The sequence below is a fragment of the Punica granatum genome, unplaced genomic scaffold (assembly GCF_007655135.1).
Source record: "Punica granatum isolate Tunisia-2019 unplaced genomic scaffold, ASM765513v2 Contig00419, whole genome shotgun sequence".
Classification (NCBI taxonomy): Eukaryota; Viridiplantae; Streptophyta; class Magnoliopsida; order Myrtales; family Lythraceae; genus Punica; species Punica granatum.
Genome location: NW_022204334.1, coordinates 1 through 18,464, shown reverse-complemented (window position 1 = coordinate 18,464; position 18,464 = coordinate 1). Strand labels below are relative to the sequence as shown.

The 18,464-nt window shown below is 39.6% G+C and overlaps 2 protein-coding genes, 1 long non-coding RNA gene and 1 pseudogene across 3 annotated transcripts; 2 read left to right on the top strand and 2 right to left on the bottom strand.

The window, feature by feature from the left end:
• Positions 1–6,087: 6,087 nt before the first annotated feature.
• Positions 6,088–7,093, bottom strand: LOC116190307. The gene is made up of 3 exons (XR_004152639.1): positions 7,020–7,093; positions 6,556–6,687; positions 6,088–6,369 (listed from the first exon to the last, which is right to left on the bottom strand). It is a non-coding gene; the product is annotated as an uncharacterized LOC116190307 (long non-coding RNA).
• LOC116190308 (plasmodesmata-located protein 2-like) lies at positions 6,362–8,711 on the bottom strand. The gene is made up of 4 exons (XM_031519991.1): positions 8,260–8,711; positions 7,020–7,754; positions 6,556–6,687; positions 6,362–6,369 (listed from the first exon to the last, which is right to left on the bottom strand). The coding sequence occupies exons 1-4, from the start codon at positions 8,501–8,503 to the stop codon at positions 6,362–6,364; spliced, it is 1,119 nt and encodes a 372-aa protein (XP_031375851.1). The 5' UTR covers positions 8,504–8,711.
• Positions 8,712–10,355: 1,644 nt separating this feature from the next.
• LOC116190314 lies at positions 10,356–13,015 on the top strand. The gene is made up of 2 exons (XM_031519995.1): positions 10,356–12,197; positions 12,273–13,015. The coding sequence occupies exons 1-2, from the start codon at positions 10,458–10,460 to the stop codon at positions 12,444–12,446; spliced, it is 1,914 nt and encodes a 637-aa protein (XP_031375855.1). The 5' UTR covers positions 10,356–10,457; the 3' UTR covers positions 12,447–13,015.
• Positions 13,016–13,564: 549 nt separating this feature from the next.
• LOC116190315 lies at positions 13,565–15,234 on the top strand (annotated as a pseudogene).
• The last annotated feature ends 3,230 nt before the right edge of the window (positions 15,235–18,464 follow it).

Sequence of the window (18,464 nt, the reverse complement as noted above, 5' to 3'; positions counted from 1 at the left end):
GTATACATAATATTGCGTATAATCTATATATTCTACTGCATGATTACCGAAAAAGAATATTAAAAATTTTCTAAATCCATAAGTGATGATGTGATAACGCGAGAGAGCTCCGTTTTATGTTTTTTAATGATGTGACGGCATGAGAATTCAGCTCAAAACTTTGTTTATATAGATATCATTTTACTATATATAAAACTATTATACATATTTATTTCCAATCATTTTGATTTCTCTTCTTTTTTTTTTACTCTCATTCACAATATGTTAATTATTATGTACATTCGATAAAATATATAATTTGAAAGTCATTGTTATATCCATATTCATTCGTATATTGTCATATGTGTTAACTATCAACTTTTGTAATATGAAAATTCCAAACGAGTTACCGCACAATGCACGGATGTCAACTAGTATATAATAAATTTCAACATATCTAGACAAATTCTTGATTAATTTCATATTTTCTCTATATCTTATCACATAATTTTAAAATTCTTGGAAAAATCACATGATTTTTATTTATTCCATCGATTTCTAATAAATTTTGCAGCGAAATACTATTTTGCATATCCAAATCCAAATTATAAAAGATTTTTTGATTTCATATAATAAAAGGAGAGAGTGAAAAAGAAAAAGAGTAAAACCCTAGCCACCACGGCGAGGGGGCGACCGCACTCCGGGACCCCTGCCCACAGTTGAATAAGTGCTTGACCACAACCACCAGGCCTAGCCAGCAACTTATAAGAGAAATGATAGGGGTGATTAGTGACCCAATTGCCATCGCCTAGGCTAGCACTTGAGGCTGATCAAAGACAAGATCTCGGCCTCTAGCAGCATGCAAGGGTAGGACCGATGGCAGACTTAGCGGGAAAGTTAAAATTTCCCATCAAAGCTAAAACAAAGCAAAACGATTTTTTTTTTTTGCTGTCGATGGTGTCCGGCGCCGTAGCAACTGATTAGTCCAACGGGCGGTGTATTGTACGGCCTAGGGCCCGTCAATTAAACCCCAGATGCCGATCCCCGAGAGAATCGAACCCTAGACCTAGCCTACTATTTATTGTTAACTTAAACCAAAACGATTGTGGATTTCAGGACTGGGAGAAACCATTCCAAAATTTATTTAAATATTTAAATAGATGCAAAGTTGCGGTTAAAATCAAGCTGACACCCGAATGAAATTAACTTCCGCTAATACGCTAAAGATATCAGTGCAATCTCAAAAAAAAAAAAAAGAATGAAAAAAGAGTTGCAAAGTAGAGGGAGGACCAGATACATACCAATGGCAAAGTTGATCTTCGTCTGTTGCTGCAGAGCCCGTTCTCTCTCTTTTTCAAGGAAACTCTTTTCTTCACATCTCTTGGATGGAGAAAAGACTTTGAACAGACGGGCCCCCAAAGAATCGATTCATTGAACAAAAGGTGTGTACTAGAAATTTTATAGTGCAATTATTATATGGTGTAATCACTTTTTAAACCATTAAATGATTAAGTAAATATTTATTTATTTATTAACTATTATGATCCAATGGCTCAAGAAAGTGATTGCACAAAAAGTTGATTGCATCATAAACTTTCCCATATAATGTTCACCAAGTCTTTACCTTTTAAAGCATCAAATAATTTCTCTCATTTATGACGGTTGGTAGAATTGCAACAAATCCATTCTCTCCATTTATTGGCCATTCTATGTTGGGGCTCAAGCCCTTTAAATGAGAGTCTTAAATGATTCTTCTTTCCTTTTAAAAGCATCCATTTGTTCACATAGGATATCTATATCTATCTATCTATCTATATATATATATATATATATAAATGAAATAAAGTTGAGTCGAACTCTCACGCCCCCGTATCATCAAAAACAAAAAACGGTGCTCCCTAGCGTTGCCATCATCGTTTATACTAAGGAAATTTTTTTATATTCTTATTAAGAAAATTTCGTTAATTTATTATGTAGTAAATATATAGATTTTATATATAAGGCACAATGAAATATACACAAGGGAATAAAAAAAATAACGTAAGGCCCAATAATATATATATAGGGGAACAATAAATGCAATAGAATATACAGATTATAAATAATCGCACAATATTTAGATTATATATAATAGAATATGACTCAATAAGGACATTATAATAACTTGCATTGCCATATATATACATAAAAGATATAATTGCCGTACCAAATAAATGCTAGATAATTTGTGCACGGCGGGTGACAACTTCTAATTTTTCATAGCAACAATCTCACCAAACAATTGGATTCATCATATACAAAATATCATTTATTTGTACATATATTATAGTCAAATTTATATAGAAGGAACTGTGTCGTAAGCCCCACCGCAGTAGAGTTCCCATGGTGCCTCCATCACAGTTCTCTTCTGGGTTGAACGTCCTTTCTACTTAAATTTAATTTTTGGTTATGTCAAAGCATTTTTATTTGAAGAGTTCATCTTATGAAATTCACAGATTGGGTTTCCAAGGCTGGAGGAAATACTTCTTTGCCGAATGGCGAAGCTGTGAGATGATGAGCTTCCTCTAGGTTCCTTCCAATCAAATGCCATGGGGAGATTCCAGAATTTGGAGTCACTATCGCTGCGGGACTGTGATTCTCTTATTCTTTGATTGAGATTTTGATTCATAGAATGAATTTTTTTTAGTGCAAATTTTAGAACTAATTGCTTCGATATTTTGGTTATTTTAATAATATTTTCAAAAAAATTTTCTTGATTGAACTTTGATTTGTTAATGAAATTTAATGCAAATTCGAGTTTGACTGTTTCAATATTGATTGTTTTTTCAGGATCTCTATTCCAGTTCCATTGTGAACGTCGTTTCAGTAATTGTAAGATTTTTTAGATTTATATACCTTGAATATTTGTTTTCTATTCTTATTTCATAATTTAATGGAAATCTTTTCTCCATGATTTCCGAGTTCAGATAGTTCTATTTATTTATTCTTATTCTTTGATTGAATTTTGATTTATAGAATGAAACTTTAATGCAAATTTCAAACTAATTGCTTCGATATTGATTGTTTTTATACAATTTTTTTCCAGTTTTATTATGGTTGTTGCTTTAGTAATTGAAAATCATTCTATATATATATATTTATAGTTCAATTGAGATCTTTCTTTCATCAACTTTGAGTTCAATATGTATATTTATTTATTTACTTCTATAAAGCTTGATTTGAGTAGTCATAACAATGATAATATTAATATTGATTTTTACTTTCGATAATCAGCTTCATTTATGAGTATATATTTTGAGTTTTACCACCCTTTATTTGATACATGATCAAATATAGGATAAGTATATATTTTTTAAAACTTTTCACTTATTTTGCTTTGATAGGATAATTATCTTAGATTGTGTAATATAATATTGAAGAAAGATATTCTGTATATTTCCGCTTTAAATATTTTTTATATGTATATATGTATATTAGTAGAAATAATAAGAGAATATACTCGGTATCTCGAATTTTATATGGGAATTTTTACTTTATAAGAATTAAAACTTAAATTTATAGGGTGTTTTTCTCATCATAAGTCTTTTTTCAAGCACATTTTACATATTATAATAAAACTAAACAAACAGTACTATTTCTATAGTTTTAGATTCTTTTTTCTAAATTCCTAATATTTTATAAAACTCAATCATATATAGATCACTTTTTTTACATTATTTAACGATATGAATAAGTTTAGCTATTTCAATATTTCTATATTCAAATTCCTTAGTAATTCATTAGTAATTACTCAGTAACTGTCCGCGCAATGCGCGAGCCTTCATCTAGTCAATCAATCAATATATAATATATAAAAACGGAAGCAAGAAATATAGGACCTCCGTTTGATAACCCTCCCCTTCATCTTCCCCCTTCTCTGTATCGTTGTTTCCATCTTTCTCTTGCGTCCTTTTCATATTCCAAAGGAACCCCCAATATGCTCTGATTCAGCTGCAAACGAACCCCCATTATGCTTCGATTCAACTCCAAATTCCCCCATGGAAGATCTCTTGGGAAGGTGCCATAGTTGTTCCCCTCTCTCATTGAAGAATTTGCAGGCCTCCTGCCGTTGCCATTGAATAACTTCGACAGGTGTTGCCGTTGCTTGGCAGAGGTCCTCCTGTTCTCGGAGGTCCTGCCGTTCTCTCCCACAGGTTCTTCCGTTGCCATTGAAGGCTTCCCACAGGTTCAGTAGTTGTCCCTCTTTGTTGCATAGATCAGCTTATATATTATATATTGATATGCGAGTGATTTGCAGTTCTCCCAACCTAAAAAACCCAAATTCTCACGAAAACAGGTTTCATTCTGAGCTCATAAGCATCACCGAGGTTAAGGTTTCATTCTGTTATGTGTTTCTTGCTTCGATTTTCTGTGCATTGTCATCGTGGAAACTCTCAGTGCCGGGCTAGATTGGATGCGGTTTTGATTGGAAATGTTGATTGAGATTATCGGAAACTAGAAATGATTGAACTTGCGGTCTTCATTCAGTATACATTGGCAGATTTAGATTTCATTCTATATATATATATATATATATATATATGTAGATATAGATTTCTCTTGTTGTTAAATTGCCAAGAGTGGCTGGATGGATCGATTTTTTAAATATTTACTGATTTTCTTGAAAATGCAATTATTATTGATATTACTGTTTGTATGATTGAAGAAATTATCCATGCATAATTTTTATTTATTTGATGGCAAGAAGTGTAAAGTGATTGAACAATCTATGTTTATTGATGATAAATTCCTAAAGAGAATATTTATAACTAGATGTCAACTAAAAATAGAAAATATAAAGGCCCACGTAATGCGCGGGTTGTGAGGCTAGTTTGTATAAAATGATAGTTCTATGCTCAAAATTTTATTTTATTTTATTTTTATATATTTTTGCCTTTAAATATTTCCGAGAATGCTCGAGTCCACCAAAGGATGAGTTGCAGTCTGTATTATTTTTTAGATTGAACTGGTCGGTTCAATTCAGTCGAAAAATCAATTGTATAATTTTCAATTTAAAGAAAAAAACAAATGCCCCGTTTACATTGAGAAACTTTTCCGACTTTTTGGAAAATTTTCATAAAAGTGAAAATTTTGTAAAATATGTGTTTTACCTACCTAAAATGAAGAATAACTTTTTAGGAAAAGTGTTTTTTTTATTCCCCAAATTTAAAGAAAAATAGAAAAATACTTTTAATAGTTTTCCAATTTCCTTCTATTTAATTGGAAGGTGTTCTTATCAATTAGTTTTCTTTTTTAATTTAATTATATCAATTATAAACCCTCTGATTAAAAGTGGTTAGATATTGAATATAAGTTTGAAAATTCTCAATTATGAGTTCGTGAACATGATTTCTTGATTTTTTTAAAGAAATAAAATTAGAAAATGAGAAGAAAAATGAAAAAGAAAATTAAAGAAGACTTTTCTACAGGCCCAACATTCTACCATCAAAATCCTAATCTTAATCCACAATATATTTTTCTTGGAAACCCATAATGCATTTAATTTTTTTAATATTACTTGCAATTGAAAGAATAAAAAAAAATTTCTAGCGCAACACGCAAATTCACCTGGTTAAGTAAGTACATGACAATTTGTCCTATCGATTAATCCCTTCGTCTTCTCCTATTCCACCGGCTTGTCCGGCCCTGGCAGCCCACCCTAAAGAACTAATCCCACTAGGACTTGGTATTTTTGGTGAACCTTGGGCTTGGTTTTTTGACCTCCCACTGGGCTTGTTAAGAACATGAACACGAACATGGAGTAATGTGTAAACTTCATAGGGAATATGTTGATCATATCTTATTTCATTGCAATTTTGACTCTATCCTTTGGAGTAATGTTTTGAGGACTTGGAGAATTCGATATCTTCTACACTTCAGGCCTTTATTTCAGCTTGGTCTCAGTGGACTTTTGCTATTCACGAAGTTAATCCTTCTTTATATGATTTGTGTACTTAATTAGGTCCTTTGTCTTTGTCATGCAATTCGTTTTTGCAGAATTGGTGCTTTAACCTCAGCTAAACAATACAAGAAATTGGTGTCCTCCTCAAAACAAAGGCAACTAGCAAGGACTGAATTAGGAAATGTATAACTCTGGATGAAGAAGTCAACAGACAAATTAATGAACAACATCCATCCAATTATGAGACTAACTTCTCTCATGTAGAATGAGATCAGAAAGACATTTAGATAGGTCTCATCGACCTCCAACCGTTTTGTCTTTTTCCCTCTCTAAAAATTCACGCAAATTGGTACAAAAAATTAGGGGGAAAAGAAAAGGAAAGGTCATATTTCTTGAAAGAGTTGGAAAAGGCAAAGGAAGCCCCTTGATCCGAAATTCCCCTCAGTAATCTGCAACATAGAAGAGAAATTAATCAGTGCAAAAATTTCGAAACTCGGTATAACGAATTTAAGCGCTTAACTGTTAAGAGTCGGAGCTCGAAGAGCTTTTCTTAATCCGAACAACCAATTGGGAATGTTATACTTATAGCAACTGAACTTGGATATGCAGTAATCAATATTGCGGCGATTACTCACCGTCCTTTCTCCGCATGCCCCCAAGCAGCGCCAGCAAGATAAGCCCAACCAGCACAGCGGCGGCACCTCCTCCCAGAATGATTGCTAGTTGTCTTCCAGAATGATGGTCTTCCTCTTCTCCTTCACGATATCCTGTCACGACAACACCATTAGAGGCATATGAATGGCATCGAGTTAATTCCGATGACCGATGCTGGATTTTGGTGTATGGAAGGATGACCTTAGACATGGCCTTGTGTGGTAATGAGACCCAATGTCTAAGTCCTAAAAGTTGAAGCTCAGAAGAGTTTCGATCTGTAGTCGAGCTTCACTAGCTTTAGTCGAGCTGACTGATACTTGGTTCGGTTGCTCAACTCAAGGTTTAGTAAGTCGAGTTTTGTCCAGTACTCAAGCTTCGGTAGCTCAATAATGAGGAATTAAACATACGACATGCTAACACAGATTGATAGCTGGACAAGGACTACCTGGGAATGGAAATCCTCCGCCTCCTCCGATGCCTCCACCTCCTCCCCCGATGCCTCCTCCGCCTCCCCCGATGCCTCCGCCGCCTCCCCCGATGCCTCCTCCGCCTCCCCCGATGCCTCCGCCGCCTCCCCCGATGCCTCCTCCGCCTCCTCCAATGCCTCCGCCGCCTGCCCCATTGCCACCCCCTCCAAAGCCGCCACTGCCTCCAGTACCGCCTCCTTGGTTATAGCCAAACGCATAGCTCACCGAGCACCGGTCCAAGAACACCCGACCCGAAACTGATGTCTTGCACTCTTCCTTGGCATTCTCCACTGCCTCACTGATACACTCACCACACTCGCACCCTTCCATGTCTCCCTCGCACTGTGCTACCGCCTGGAACCCTTCCCGTTCCACTGTGCAGTAGCCATGCCTGCTTACTACCTCACTCTCCAGCTCCTCAAAAGCCAAATTCCATTGCTCATCGAACCCCTCGATCTCTGCCCTCTCTTTGCTGCAAAACTTGTGCTCCATCTCATACTTTATCCTCCCAACAGGCAAGCGATCTTTTTCCTCCGAGAAGGAGTCGGCCTCATAGCGGAGGGAGCACCCAGCCAGCTGGATCTTTGCTGCTATGGCTCTGTCACAGAGAGTATTTGAAACATCGGGGAGCTTAGCGACACAACGGTGGCAGTCTTGGTTGGTAATGTCTCTTTTGCATTGGTAAAACCCCGAAATCCCTCCGTGATCATCACCTGCTAGGTCACATGATGATGCAACATCAGTGGGACATGAAAGGGTCAAATCCATCTGAAAACTTAACTCGGATAATAACCGATTGGACCTAGCGTCACTTATTTTATGGTCTCAAGACAGTTGTGAGGCCTCCCGTGCTTGTCGTCTCATTTGTGGATGAGGAAGAGATATAAATATAAAGCCAACACAGACTCAAATTCAATCTGTGTTGCAGTACTAGTGAACGAACGTTAAACAGTTAAATGAATATATGCAACGTACACATATATTACTCAAAACATCTACACGTATGACTGCTTGCAAGTAAAACTTGGCCTTTTCCAGTAAAATGGTATGGAAAAGTAATTGAACAGAATCACCATATAAAACAGAGACATAGTTTTCATGGCATTTCCTATATGAGACTTTTCACTACTTTATACCCAAAGTGGTCTAAATAAAGAGGCCCAATTAGTAATCAAGAGTACTGATTTGGATTTCCCAGGAAGGCCTATGCTCTATTACCTGTTGTGGTCCTGAAGAACTTGGACTGCGAAGAATGGGATACAAGTTCACTGAACAGAGCCGTGAATGCCTGTGCACGGGAAGAAGCAGTGTCGGATGTATCTGCGAATCTCTCGTTCGCACAGTTCTTGTAAATCAGCTCAGAGTAATCTGTGCTGGGCTTGGCAGAGGGTAAGATAAACCCCAAAAGGATTAAAAATAGCAGCTCATCTGCATTAACAGAGAACTTAATTGAACTCGCCATTAGAAGTCAGAGTGACTAGTGAGGACTGGTTAAAGATCTCAACTCAGAGGTTGATCAGACATTGGAAAATTTTTATGTAGAAATGAGAGACTAAGCCAACCACAGGATATGGTTGATGGAGTGTACTTCGAGGGTTAGGTTGTTGTTGATGCTCAGTGGGTTTTTGTAGGGGTGGCTTGGGAAGTTGGAGATCATCAAGAAATAAGAGCTGTTTTCTTGCCAACCCTTATCTAACTGCTGAAGCAATTTGAGTGAGCTTAACTTGATACTTTCTCTCCATTGGTGGGACTTGGGAGTAAAGAAATATCTGCCCTGAAAAAGGATTTGATGAAAAATCTCGAAATTGGAAACATAAACCGATTGAGATCCGGAGATTGGACTAACTTAAGCAATGATGGCGATTTTGATCAGATATCTGGCAGCAAAGACAGCTCCTAGTGGCTTGTGATTTTCACAAACAGGCTTTCTGGTGAACTTCAAGGCAAGCCAAAAAGGCAAAGCCTTCGTGCAAGAAGAGTTGCACATCAGTTGAGAATAGTAACATCCTTTTGATATATGAATGAGAAGAATTAGGCTTCTAGCCCAGATTGTCATCTGCATTAGTTTAGAGCACCAAATTGTTATAATTTATGCATATAATCCCATTTTCTTCTTTTTTAACTTGAAGCAGCTTCAATTCACTTATGTTTCTTAGACCGTGCACGTGCATACAAATTCCAGCAAGCGGTTTGATATAGTCGATTCAGGTCTATCACGAGGCAGCAATAAGAGTTTCAGGCTTTCTACATACAAATTGCTTGGGTTTCTTATGCTCTATGACTTTATAATTCAACACCTACCCGCCTAAATCCCTTGGAATGGACCTGCTCTGAAGTAGCCTATGCAATGGAGTATAGTCATACAGGGTTTCCGACTTTGCCAGTCCCCTTTTGGATGTGTCCCGTGATAACACGATCAACACGATTTTTAACACGGTAGAGCGCATGCTATAATAGCACCGCCGGCAAACAGATATCTTGATGGGGCATTTGTTAAGATATATACTTCTATTTGGACCATCAGTTAGAAGTATATTGATGAGGGCAATTATATTTCGAAGATTCACATTGTTGATGTACTTCTCATCAATTTCGGAACAATAAAATGACCCATGACAAGTGTACTAAAGGCACCACAAAATCTAACCCGATGCTCATCACTAAGCAGTGACAAAAAGCGATTTCGTGCCTGGTGGATGAACCACTAAATGGGTTTGTCTTTTCATGTTAGCTTGCCTATTATCTTTCCAATAATAGATCATATGGCCATTGACACGTTCTTTGGGCTTTTGATAGGGAAGTCCAACGACTAGCCCAATTTGGCTGTTCTTTATTTTTCCAGCAAAGCCCACCGTGCAGTTGATTGTTGAAGGACCGAACTCATAAGCTCAAACCTTCCGGGGGCAGCTTTTTTATCTAACCCAGTTATGCTGCAGTGTTCTATCTATAAGCCCCCTGCATCAGTTCGTATCCTCCGCATATGAAATACGGGAGACTGAAGTATTTATCTCACTGGAAGTTTACCAAGAGAAAATACGTACGCCGATAATTATTTCTGTACTTTAGCTGCCACTGGACATTTCACACCTGGAAATTGAGCTCATCCAATTTGGGGACCCGTCCATTACTCTCTCTTTTCCTCAAGCAATAATACGCCACTTGTTTCCATAAGGCCCCACTGAACCATAATTATCTTTGCTTTCTTTATTTTGTTAGGTATGACCATAAGCATTCGGGTCACTTTCAATTTGTGCAACTTGCAGCCACTGAGATATGTGCATAAAAAAGGCAATTGTATAGAGATAACATTTGACTATTCCAACTTGTACTAAGAGTCAACTATCAAAAACCTGTCATAGCTGAACAAACTGTCCGTTCCCATCTTCCTCTTGCTGTCTTGTGCTACAGTCATCGAGATGGCGAATAGTCTTCAGCATGCTGTCCATGAACATGCCTTGATCCTACGAGAGTTGAGCGAGAATTGCAGAACCCATTGCTATTTGTGCAAGCAATGTTTTCATGGTCCAACCTATTGTTGTCTAGACTGCGACGTCTTCCTTGACAAAATGTGTGCCTTCAGAGAGTTGCCTCTGCAGATTCGGCATCCTTCTCATCCGGAGCATCCGATCAATTTTGATAGCACTGATTGTAGGTACTACTGTCGCGGATGCAAATTTAATTTGTCTGCCTCTGCCATAGATGCAGTTATGACTCTGCCTCCTGAAGATAAGCACAAAGTGGTGGAGGACGATGCTCAGCATTTCGCTCACGAGCATCCCCTCTCCGCTTTCTGTTTGACAACACAGAGCTCATCTATCTGCAGAGCGTGCAGGCAGCACATGGCCGGTAGTGTTTACGGTTGTCGCCAATGCATGTTCTTGCTTCATGAATCGTGTGCTAAATTACCCAGGAAGATGCACCACCCATTTCACCACCAGCACCCTCTCACTCTTGTTGCCGATTTTGCTGTTGATTTTGGAGACTGTTACGACTGCAGAGTATGCAGTCATAGATCCCGCTTTATGTATCGCTGCGACGAGTGCCGGCTCAACCATTGCATAAAGTGCATAGTTTCGACTCTGCCTCCTGAAGGTCAAGAAATGGAGGACAGTACACAACTAGAATTTTTTTTCCACAAGCACAAGCTGAGACCTTTGTGGGTGGAAATGGAGAACAGCATCCTCTGCCAAGTTTGTCAGTTGAAGATATCTGGCGAGGTTTATTGTTGCTTCGATTGCATTTTCTTCCTCCACAAGGCATGCTCGGTGGATCTACCCCAAGAGGTGAAACACTATCTCCACAAGGAACACCCCCTCATCCTGCGAGCAGCTGCTCCATACAATGAAGGGATATTCCAGTGCACAAGCTGTACGTCGGGTTACAACGGCATGACATTCAACTGTGAGAGCTGTAAGTTCGACCTCGACCCACAATGTGCACTTCAAACTCTTTCCGCTGTTACAGGAGGGGCGCTCCCGGAAATTAGACATTTTTCCCATCCCCACCCTCTGACACTCGTTTACTCTAATGAGGATCTCAACCTGATCGATTGCGATGCTTGCAATGAACCCTCCTGTGGTCTAGCCTATAGCTGCCAAGAATGCACGTTCAAATTCATGCTCCATAAACCATGTGCCGAACTGGCACAAGAGTTGGAACACCAATTCCATCCGCCACACCCCCTCATTCTTCTTTCTCGGGCACCAGCTGAATACTTCTACTGCAATGCCTGTCACAAAAAATCAGAAGGTTTCACCTTCTACTGTGCCGAGTGTGAATTCTACCTGGATTTAGAATGTGTTTCCCGTAAGCCGACCTTGAAACATGAGCGCCACGAGCATAGCCTAGCCTATTTTCCGGAGAATTACAGGCTCGGCAACCTACACTGTAATTCTTGTGGCATGGGTTGTAATCGAGACCTCTACCGCTGTGTTTCGTGCAATTTTAATCTTCACCATGACTGCGTTCCGCTACCACGGAGTATTGACCATCAATGCCACCCATATCATCCATTGATCCTCTATGATAATTTCATCGATGGAAGGCCGGAATGCCAGTACTGCGATAAATGTGAGGAGATCAGGAATCCAGACCATGGCGTATATCGTTGTGCAGAATGCTGGTACACAACTCACATCGAATGTGTGATCCCGATTGTAAGTCCATCATCCAGAAACCACTAACTTCTTGACACAATGTCAATGTTGATTACCATGCCTCTGATATTTCAGGTGGAACCAGAGGGCCCAAAACCTAGTGAAAATCCGATCCTCGATGAGCTGGATAAAGAGATTGCAAGCCTAGAGACGAAGATAGAGGTACTGGAGAGAAATCTGAAGGCAGCTAAGGGAAAACTGGAGGAGCTTTCAGAAAAGAGAGTCTTCGAGTACATAAACAGGCCTTGATGATAGCGTGAGCAAGTAAAACCGCACCGGTTCCGAGATCCTTTTTATTTTTTTCAAGTTGTGAATGCGCCCTCAATTGTCTTGTGTCTGATTAGATCTCATTTTCTTTTTAATGTTCGTGATGGCTGTAAAGAAAACGAGATAGATCCTTCCTCATTCACAAGTAATAAGTAACGCACTTCTCCAGTCGTACTCTTCCGCGTTTGGCCATAACTGGGGGTAGTGGAGGCTTCTGCAGGTTCTTGTACTTAGCTGGATTTTTCACATTAGTCTACTGGAGGTGGCTGCCTTGTGTGCATACTTCATCCCAGAACGGGGTTACTGCCATTCTCCACGGCCTATGGCGAACTTGTGATATGATATATTAGATGCCTTCTGCTGGTGGTTGACGGCCCTCTGATGGTCACTGACTGCAAGTCGATTGTGGCTTATGTACATCATCGAGGGTAGGTGGGTGCTCCCAGGTGGTAACAGCTATAATAAATCCTGTACCAGATGGACCATATATCTCAGACGTGATCAAGAGAAAATGACTCATCGACTAAAAGTCACTGGTCAATTTCTGAAAATTATGAGGGGCTCTTACAGTCTACTTAATCTCCTTTGCATCGACCAATATGATTTGAAAGTTCAGAGAACCGATTCGAAAAATAATATGTGGAAACAAACAGAGCCATGACCAAAAAGTGTCATGGGTCATGGAGCCATGACCCAAGATGTAGCAAATCTGTTGTAAGCCACCAAATTTCGAATTAAAAGTTGATCTGCTACATCCCAATTTAATATGATATTTTCTTTTGTTTGTCAGGATTTGTCTCATCAATATTCTGAAGATGAAATGGACGGTAATTGTCATGTTTTCTTTGCATCTCACTATCCTACTTTCCTCTGTCCTTATTTTCCGGGCCCTACTAGGGATGGGAAACCCACGGTCAGGATTGAGCCCAGAACCTCAGATTCTTCCTTCTATTTAATATCTCATATGAACGTAGACAATGGGTCCCTTTTCATTGACATATTGGAGACTTCCTGCACATGGAAAAGTACGAAAAAGACATGTCTTGATATCTTTCTCTCTATCCGTGTCTACTAGTCCAACTTGCCATTTCTCTGTTTTTAATGTTTGGCATATAAATAATTGGTTATGCAGGTAGCCAGTACTGAGATCTCTATCCAGTTCCAAAGTCCAACATGGAATCAGGAAGACTAGTCTCCCTTAGCAACTTGTCTGAAGAGTCTTCCCTACATTTACGTGCGGCAAACTAGATTAGTTCTACGATACCTGCCTCTTCACTATCTCTTTGTCTGTTTCGACCGCAATGTCGACAAGCCTCCAGCACCCGTGCCACAAGCATGCCTTGATCCTTCGAGAGCTGAGTCAGAGTTGCAGAATACGCTGCTATCTCTGCAATCTCTATTTCCATGGCCCTACCTATTGTGGTATCACATTCAATTGTGAAAGTTGTCAGTTTGACCTTCACCCAGAATGTGCTCTTGAAACTCTTTCTGCCGTTGAAGCCGGCGCCGGCGCAGTTTCCACGATTGAGCATTTTGCCCATGATCATCCCTTGACACTTTCTCACTTGAAGAAGAAGATCAAATTTGATTGCCATGTTTGCAAGCAACCTCCTGAGGGTCTAACATATTGCTGCCGAATCTGCAAAGAGTTTGTGCTCCACAAGTCATGTGCTGAGCTCCCATCGGAGTTAGCACACATATTTCACCCGCAACATCCGCTCGTTCTGCTCCCTGAAGCATCAAGTAATTACCTGTATTGCAGTGTCTGTCATAAAAGATCAGAAGGCTTCACCTATCACTGTGCTGAATGCCACTTCTACTTGGATAAGGAATGTGCTTTGAAGAAGGCAACTGTGAAGCATCAGCGCCATGAGCATAGCCTAGTTTATTTTCAAGAAGTACAACTGAGCACTTGCAATGCAATTCTTGTGGCAGGAGCTGTAATGTTGACCTTTACCGCTGTCTGCTTTGCAACTATAATATTCACTATGATTGCCTTCCTCTCCCACCGACCGTTCAACACGAATGTCACCTGTACCATCCATTAGTGCTCTTTGATAAGTTTGTCAGTGGGAGGCCTGATGACCAGTGGTGCGACTATTGTGAAGAGATCAGGAATCCAGACCATGGCGTTTACCGTTGTGCGGAGTGCTGGTACACGGTTCACATCGAATGCGTGATCCCCACTGTAAGTCCATGTTTCACAAATTTCTTGCATCTATCCCTGTGAAAAACCATCCTGGAATTACTTCATTGTAATATGGAAAAAAAACATTATTGAAGGAGCTGAGATATTACTGAGTAATTTTAATTATTGCCACTCTTCAGGTCGACTTAGAACCAAATGGAATGCAACCAACCGGAAACCAGCCTGCCCTCGACAAGCTGGATTCGGATATTGCAAGTCTCAAGGAAACCATAGAGGTAATGGAGAAGAACCTGAAGGAAACACGGGAAAAACTTGAGGCACTTAAACTGAGAGGCAGATGGAGCTTTCGAAGGCTTGAGAAGTAGAATCGCCTGTGGTTTTAGTAATGGAGGTTTACGTCAACCCAGTTTCATTGGTAAGCTTTGTACCATATGTTCCAAATTAGACATTGCTCCTTCAACGTGGTCATAAACCACGGTGTTTGCATCTGAAGTCAGCCATAGCTTGCTTGCTGTTTAAGAATGTGATCGCACATCAAAATTTTAGTGAAGAACATTATGAGTGAGAGGATTGAAGAATTACTCCCCGTGTTCAATGGATGTTCCTGTAGATACTTGTTAATATTTTCTTGTTGTTCTGTTAATCTCTGAAGGAATTAGATCGATCGTTTCTTGCAACAATAAATTTCAGGTGTGGGAGTATAGATAAATCTGCTGATTAGCTCTAAACAGACCGCCAACTTAATTTGACCTTAAGCCATGACCTTGATTTTCATTTGACATTCGAGCTTATCCGTTGCTCCTATCCCCAGTAATTAGTCTCCTGAAGTCTGTATTACTTGAATGTCTGAGTAACACCACAATTTCAGCAAGATATGTAAGGGATGACTTGAACTTCTAGAGAACTTCCATGTTAACGGATTCATTTTTAGTGACAGTTTTTCGAGCTGGCAATGAAGTTCCATTTGGCCATCGACTAATTTTGTGCACTTTAATGACTTCTTATTCTCATCTATGCATGCACAAGCGAAAGACTGCTGGACGAAAGTAACATTCTTGTAATCCATAGCTGGAACAGCAAGGACAAGAGTAAGGACGACAGTAACCTATTACTGTCAAAAAAAAAAAAACTCCTAGGAGTTACAAGGACTATGGTTGGCCCAATTCTTTGACATCTAATTTAAAATCCTTAATTATAGAAGGAAAAACAGAGGGAAAAAAAAAGAAGGAAGAACCAAAAAGCAAACACACTTTCTCGCTTGTTGGCCTAGAGATCGCAGTTCGATACCTAGTGAGACTACCCGTGCCCCTTTATTAATTATTTAGGATGATTTCTCCTTCATTGTATTAAACTTTGTACCTCTTTATAACAAAAAAAAGCAAACATACTTTCTCATCAACTATTTTTCTTTCCTTTTTCCGGTGTGTCCTACCAGCTATTTGTGCATGCTTTTCATGAGGTGGGGTAAGATAATGCTTGTTTTCTACGCGAGCCACCTCGTTTATGTCCTTTCAAGACTTCAGGTAAAGTCAAGCATACTATTCAGTCGTTTTGTCGTGCTTCATCTGATGTTCGGCTTTGGGCGTTCGTCCACCAAAAATTTTACCGGTTTCAATATCAGTTACAGTTTAAATTAAAAATAGCTGACATTTAATCCATATGCTTAGCCCTACTTGAAGCAGAGTTCCGAGGGGCTACGGACAGAAAAAATTTCTGGTCTGTGAGAGAAAGGAAACTGGTAAATAAAGCTAAACAGCACGGGTTCACCCTGTGCAATTTATTTTAGGGAAAATAACACCGTGGTATTATATTTTGAAAAATTATCACAATGCATCATGAAATTTTTAAAATTTTTCACCGGCTAAGACCAGGCCAGCGGCCCGAATTGATGGTTGACAGCCGGCAGGGCCCCCCGATCAACCCTTCATTTTCATTTTTTTATATTTTTCATTTAATTTCGTTTTTAAATCCCTCAAGTTTTCTTTTGTGCAATAATGTCTCTAAAAATGTCGTAATGTTACCATTCAATCCAATTTTGGACGGAAAAGTAACGATATGATGCACGGTGTGAAAAATTAAAAAAATTTCATGATGCATCATGATAATTTTTCAAAATATGATGCACTGTGAAAATTGTTTTCAAACTATGATATGTGCTGGCATTTTCTCTCTATTTTATGTATCGGGCATAGTCAGAGCCACTTGAAAATTGTGAAATTTTTTAACATTGATCGTTGTCACTAAACTTTTGACCGATTCCGCGTGATGGAAAGCAGCCGTAGCTTAGCCCGATAAGCATTAGTTTATATTTATTATCAGCCTCGGCTTTTACGAAACAAGGGATGCATTCCATTCTTCACATTGTCTTTGAGGGCAATCAAACAAGGCAAAACACAGACCTACTTTTTTTTTTTTGCTGGAAAAAAACACACCACACACACACAGAGATTGCCTGGCATATTGTCTTTATTAGGTGGGGAAGTGTAATTTGATTCTCTTTGGACATGCCATGCGAAGAGGAGATGGCTGCATATTTTGCATTTGTTTAACTTGCAGGTGTCAAGATCTATGTATCTGAGTTGTAAATGTGTTTATCTCTACCAATTTCTGGGCGGATCGATATATCGTTGCTCCACCTCTCGACTTGGAAAGCCTCCTTTCCTCACTCTCCTCCCCCTGCTGACAGTTTTCTCTGAGCTGAATGGCAAGTCTTGAATATCCTGGCCATGAGCATGCCCTCATCCGGCAAGAGATCAGTGAGAACTGCAGGTTGCGTGCTCTATGTGCAGTCAAGATATTCGCGGCACGGCCTACTGTTGTCAAGAGCACTGTGACTTCTTTCTGGATGAGTCATGTGCTTCAGTGGAATTCCCTCCGCAGATAAAGCACCCTTCTCATCCCCAACACTCACTCTCACTCACCCTCACACCGGCAAACCTTGGTATGATTACAATTGTGGAGACTGCAGCTTCAGCCTGGAAGCGAAATTGCCATGGCAACTTTGTCCACTCCTCAAGATGAGCTGCGAGAGGGGGAAGAGGATGTCATTGAGCATATTTCATGAACATCCCCTCACCTCTTTCCACGTTAACATACCAAACTGGGCCATGTGAAAAGGGTGCTGGCTAAGGATTTCCGGTCGAGTTTATGGTTGTCGCTGCTGTGGGTTCTTGCTTCACGAGTCATGTGCTCGGGCACCTAGAGTGATTCTGCAACACCCCTTTCACCCCCAACACTCTCTCACCATTGTCTTCGATTGCGGTAAGGGCTTCCATTGCCAAGCCTGTGATACTGAAAAGCACAATTACCTTGGATACTACTGTCATGAATGCCAGGTCCACCTTGATATGCCATGTGCTAGTGCTATCACGTTTCCATCACATCCATTTCACGATAGGGAGCATAACGAGGATGGGTCAACAATGATCCAACACTTTTCCCATCGGCACCCAATGAAATCTTTACAATTGAGTTCGGTGGGTGCAGATATCCGCTGCAAAGTCTGCGAGCTCCACATATCCGGTGAAGTTTATTGTTGCCTGAGTGTATTTTCTTCCTCCACAAATTATGTGCTGATGAGTTACCTCAAGTGATAGCACATTATCTTCATCCTGAACACCCTCTTACCTATCAAGGTGAGTGCCAGTACAGAGGAGGGACATTTTACTGCAATTGTTGTTCGCGAGAATATACCGATATGCCGAGTTTCCGTTGTGAAAGTTGTTATTTTGACCTTGACCCCAAATGTGCTCTGCAAACTCACTCTGCTATTCAAGAAGGGTTGCTACCACGATCCAACATTTTATCCATGATCACCCCTTGACGCTCTATTACTTTAAGCCCACGAATTA

Excerpts from the sequence above, each read along its gene's own strand:
- LOC116190314 (XM_031519995.1), top strand. The coding sequence starts at position 10,458 with ATGGCGAATAGTCTTCAGCATGCTGTCCATGAACATGCCTTGATCCTA. Across the intron at positions 12,198-12,272 it reads TCGAATGTGTGATCCCGATT|GTGGAACCAGAGGGCCCAAA; the intron begins GTAAGTCCATCA and ends CTGATATTTCAG.
- LOC116190308 (XM_031519991.1), bottom strand. The coding sequence starts at position 8,503 with ATGGCGAGTTCAATTAAGTTCTCTGTTAATGCAGATGAGCTGCTATTT. Across the intron at positions 7,755-8,259 it reads GTTCTTCAGGACCACAACAG|GTGATGATCACGGAGGGATT; the intron begins GTAATAGAGCAT and ends GTGACCTAGCAG. Across the intron at positions 6,688-7,019 it reads CGGAGGATTTCCATTCCCAG|GATATCGTGAAGGAGAAGAG; the intron begins GTAGTCCTTGTC and ends TTGTCGTGACAG.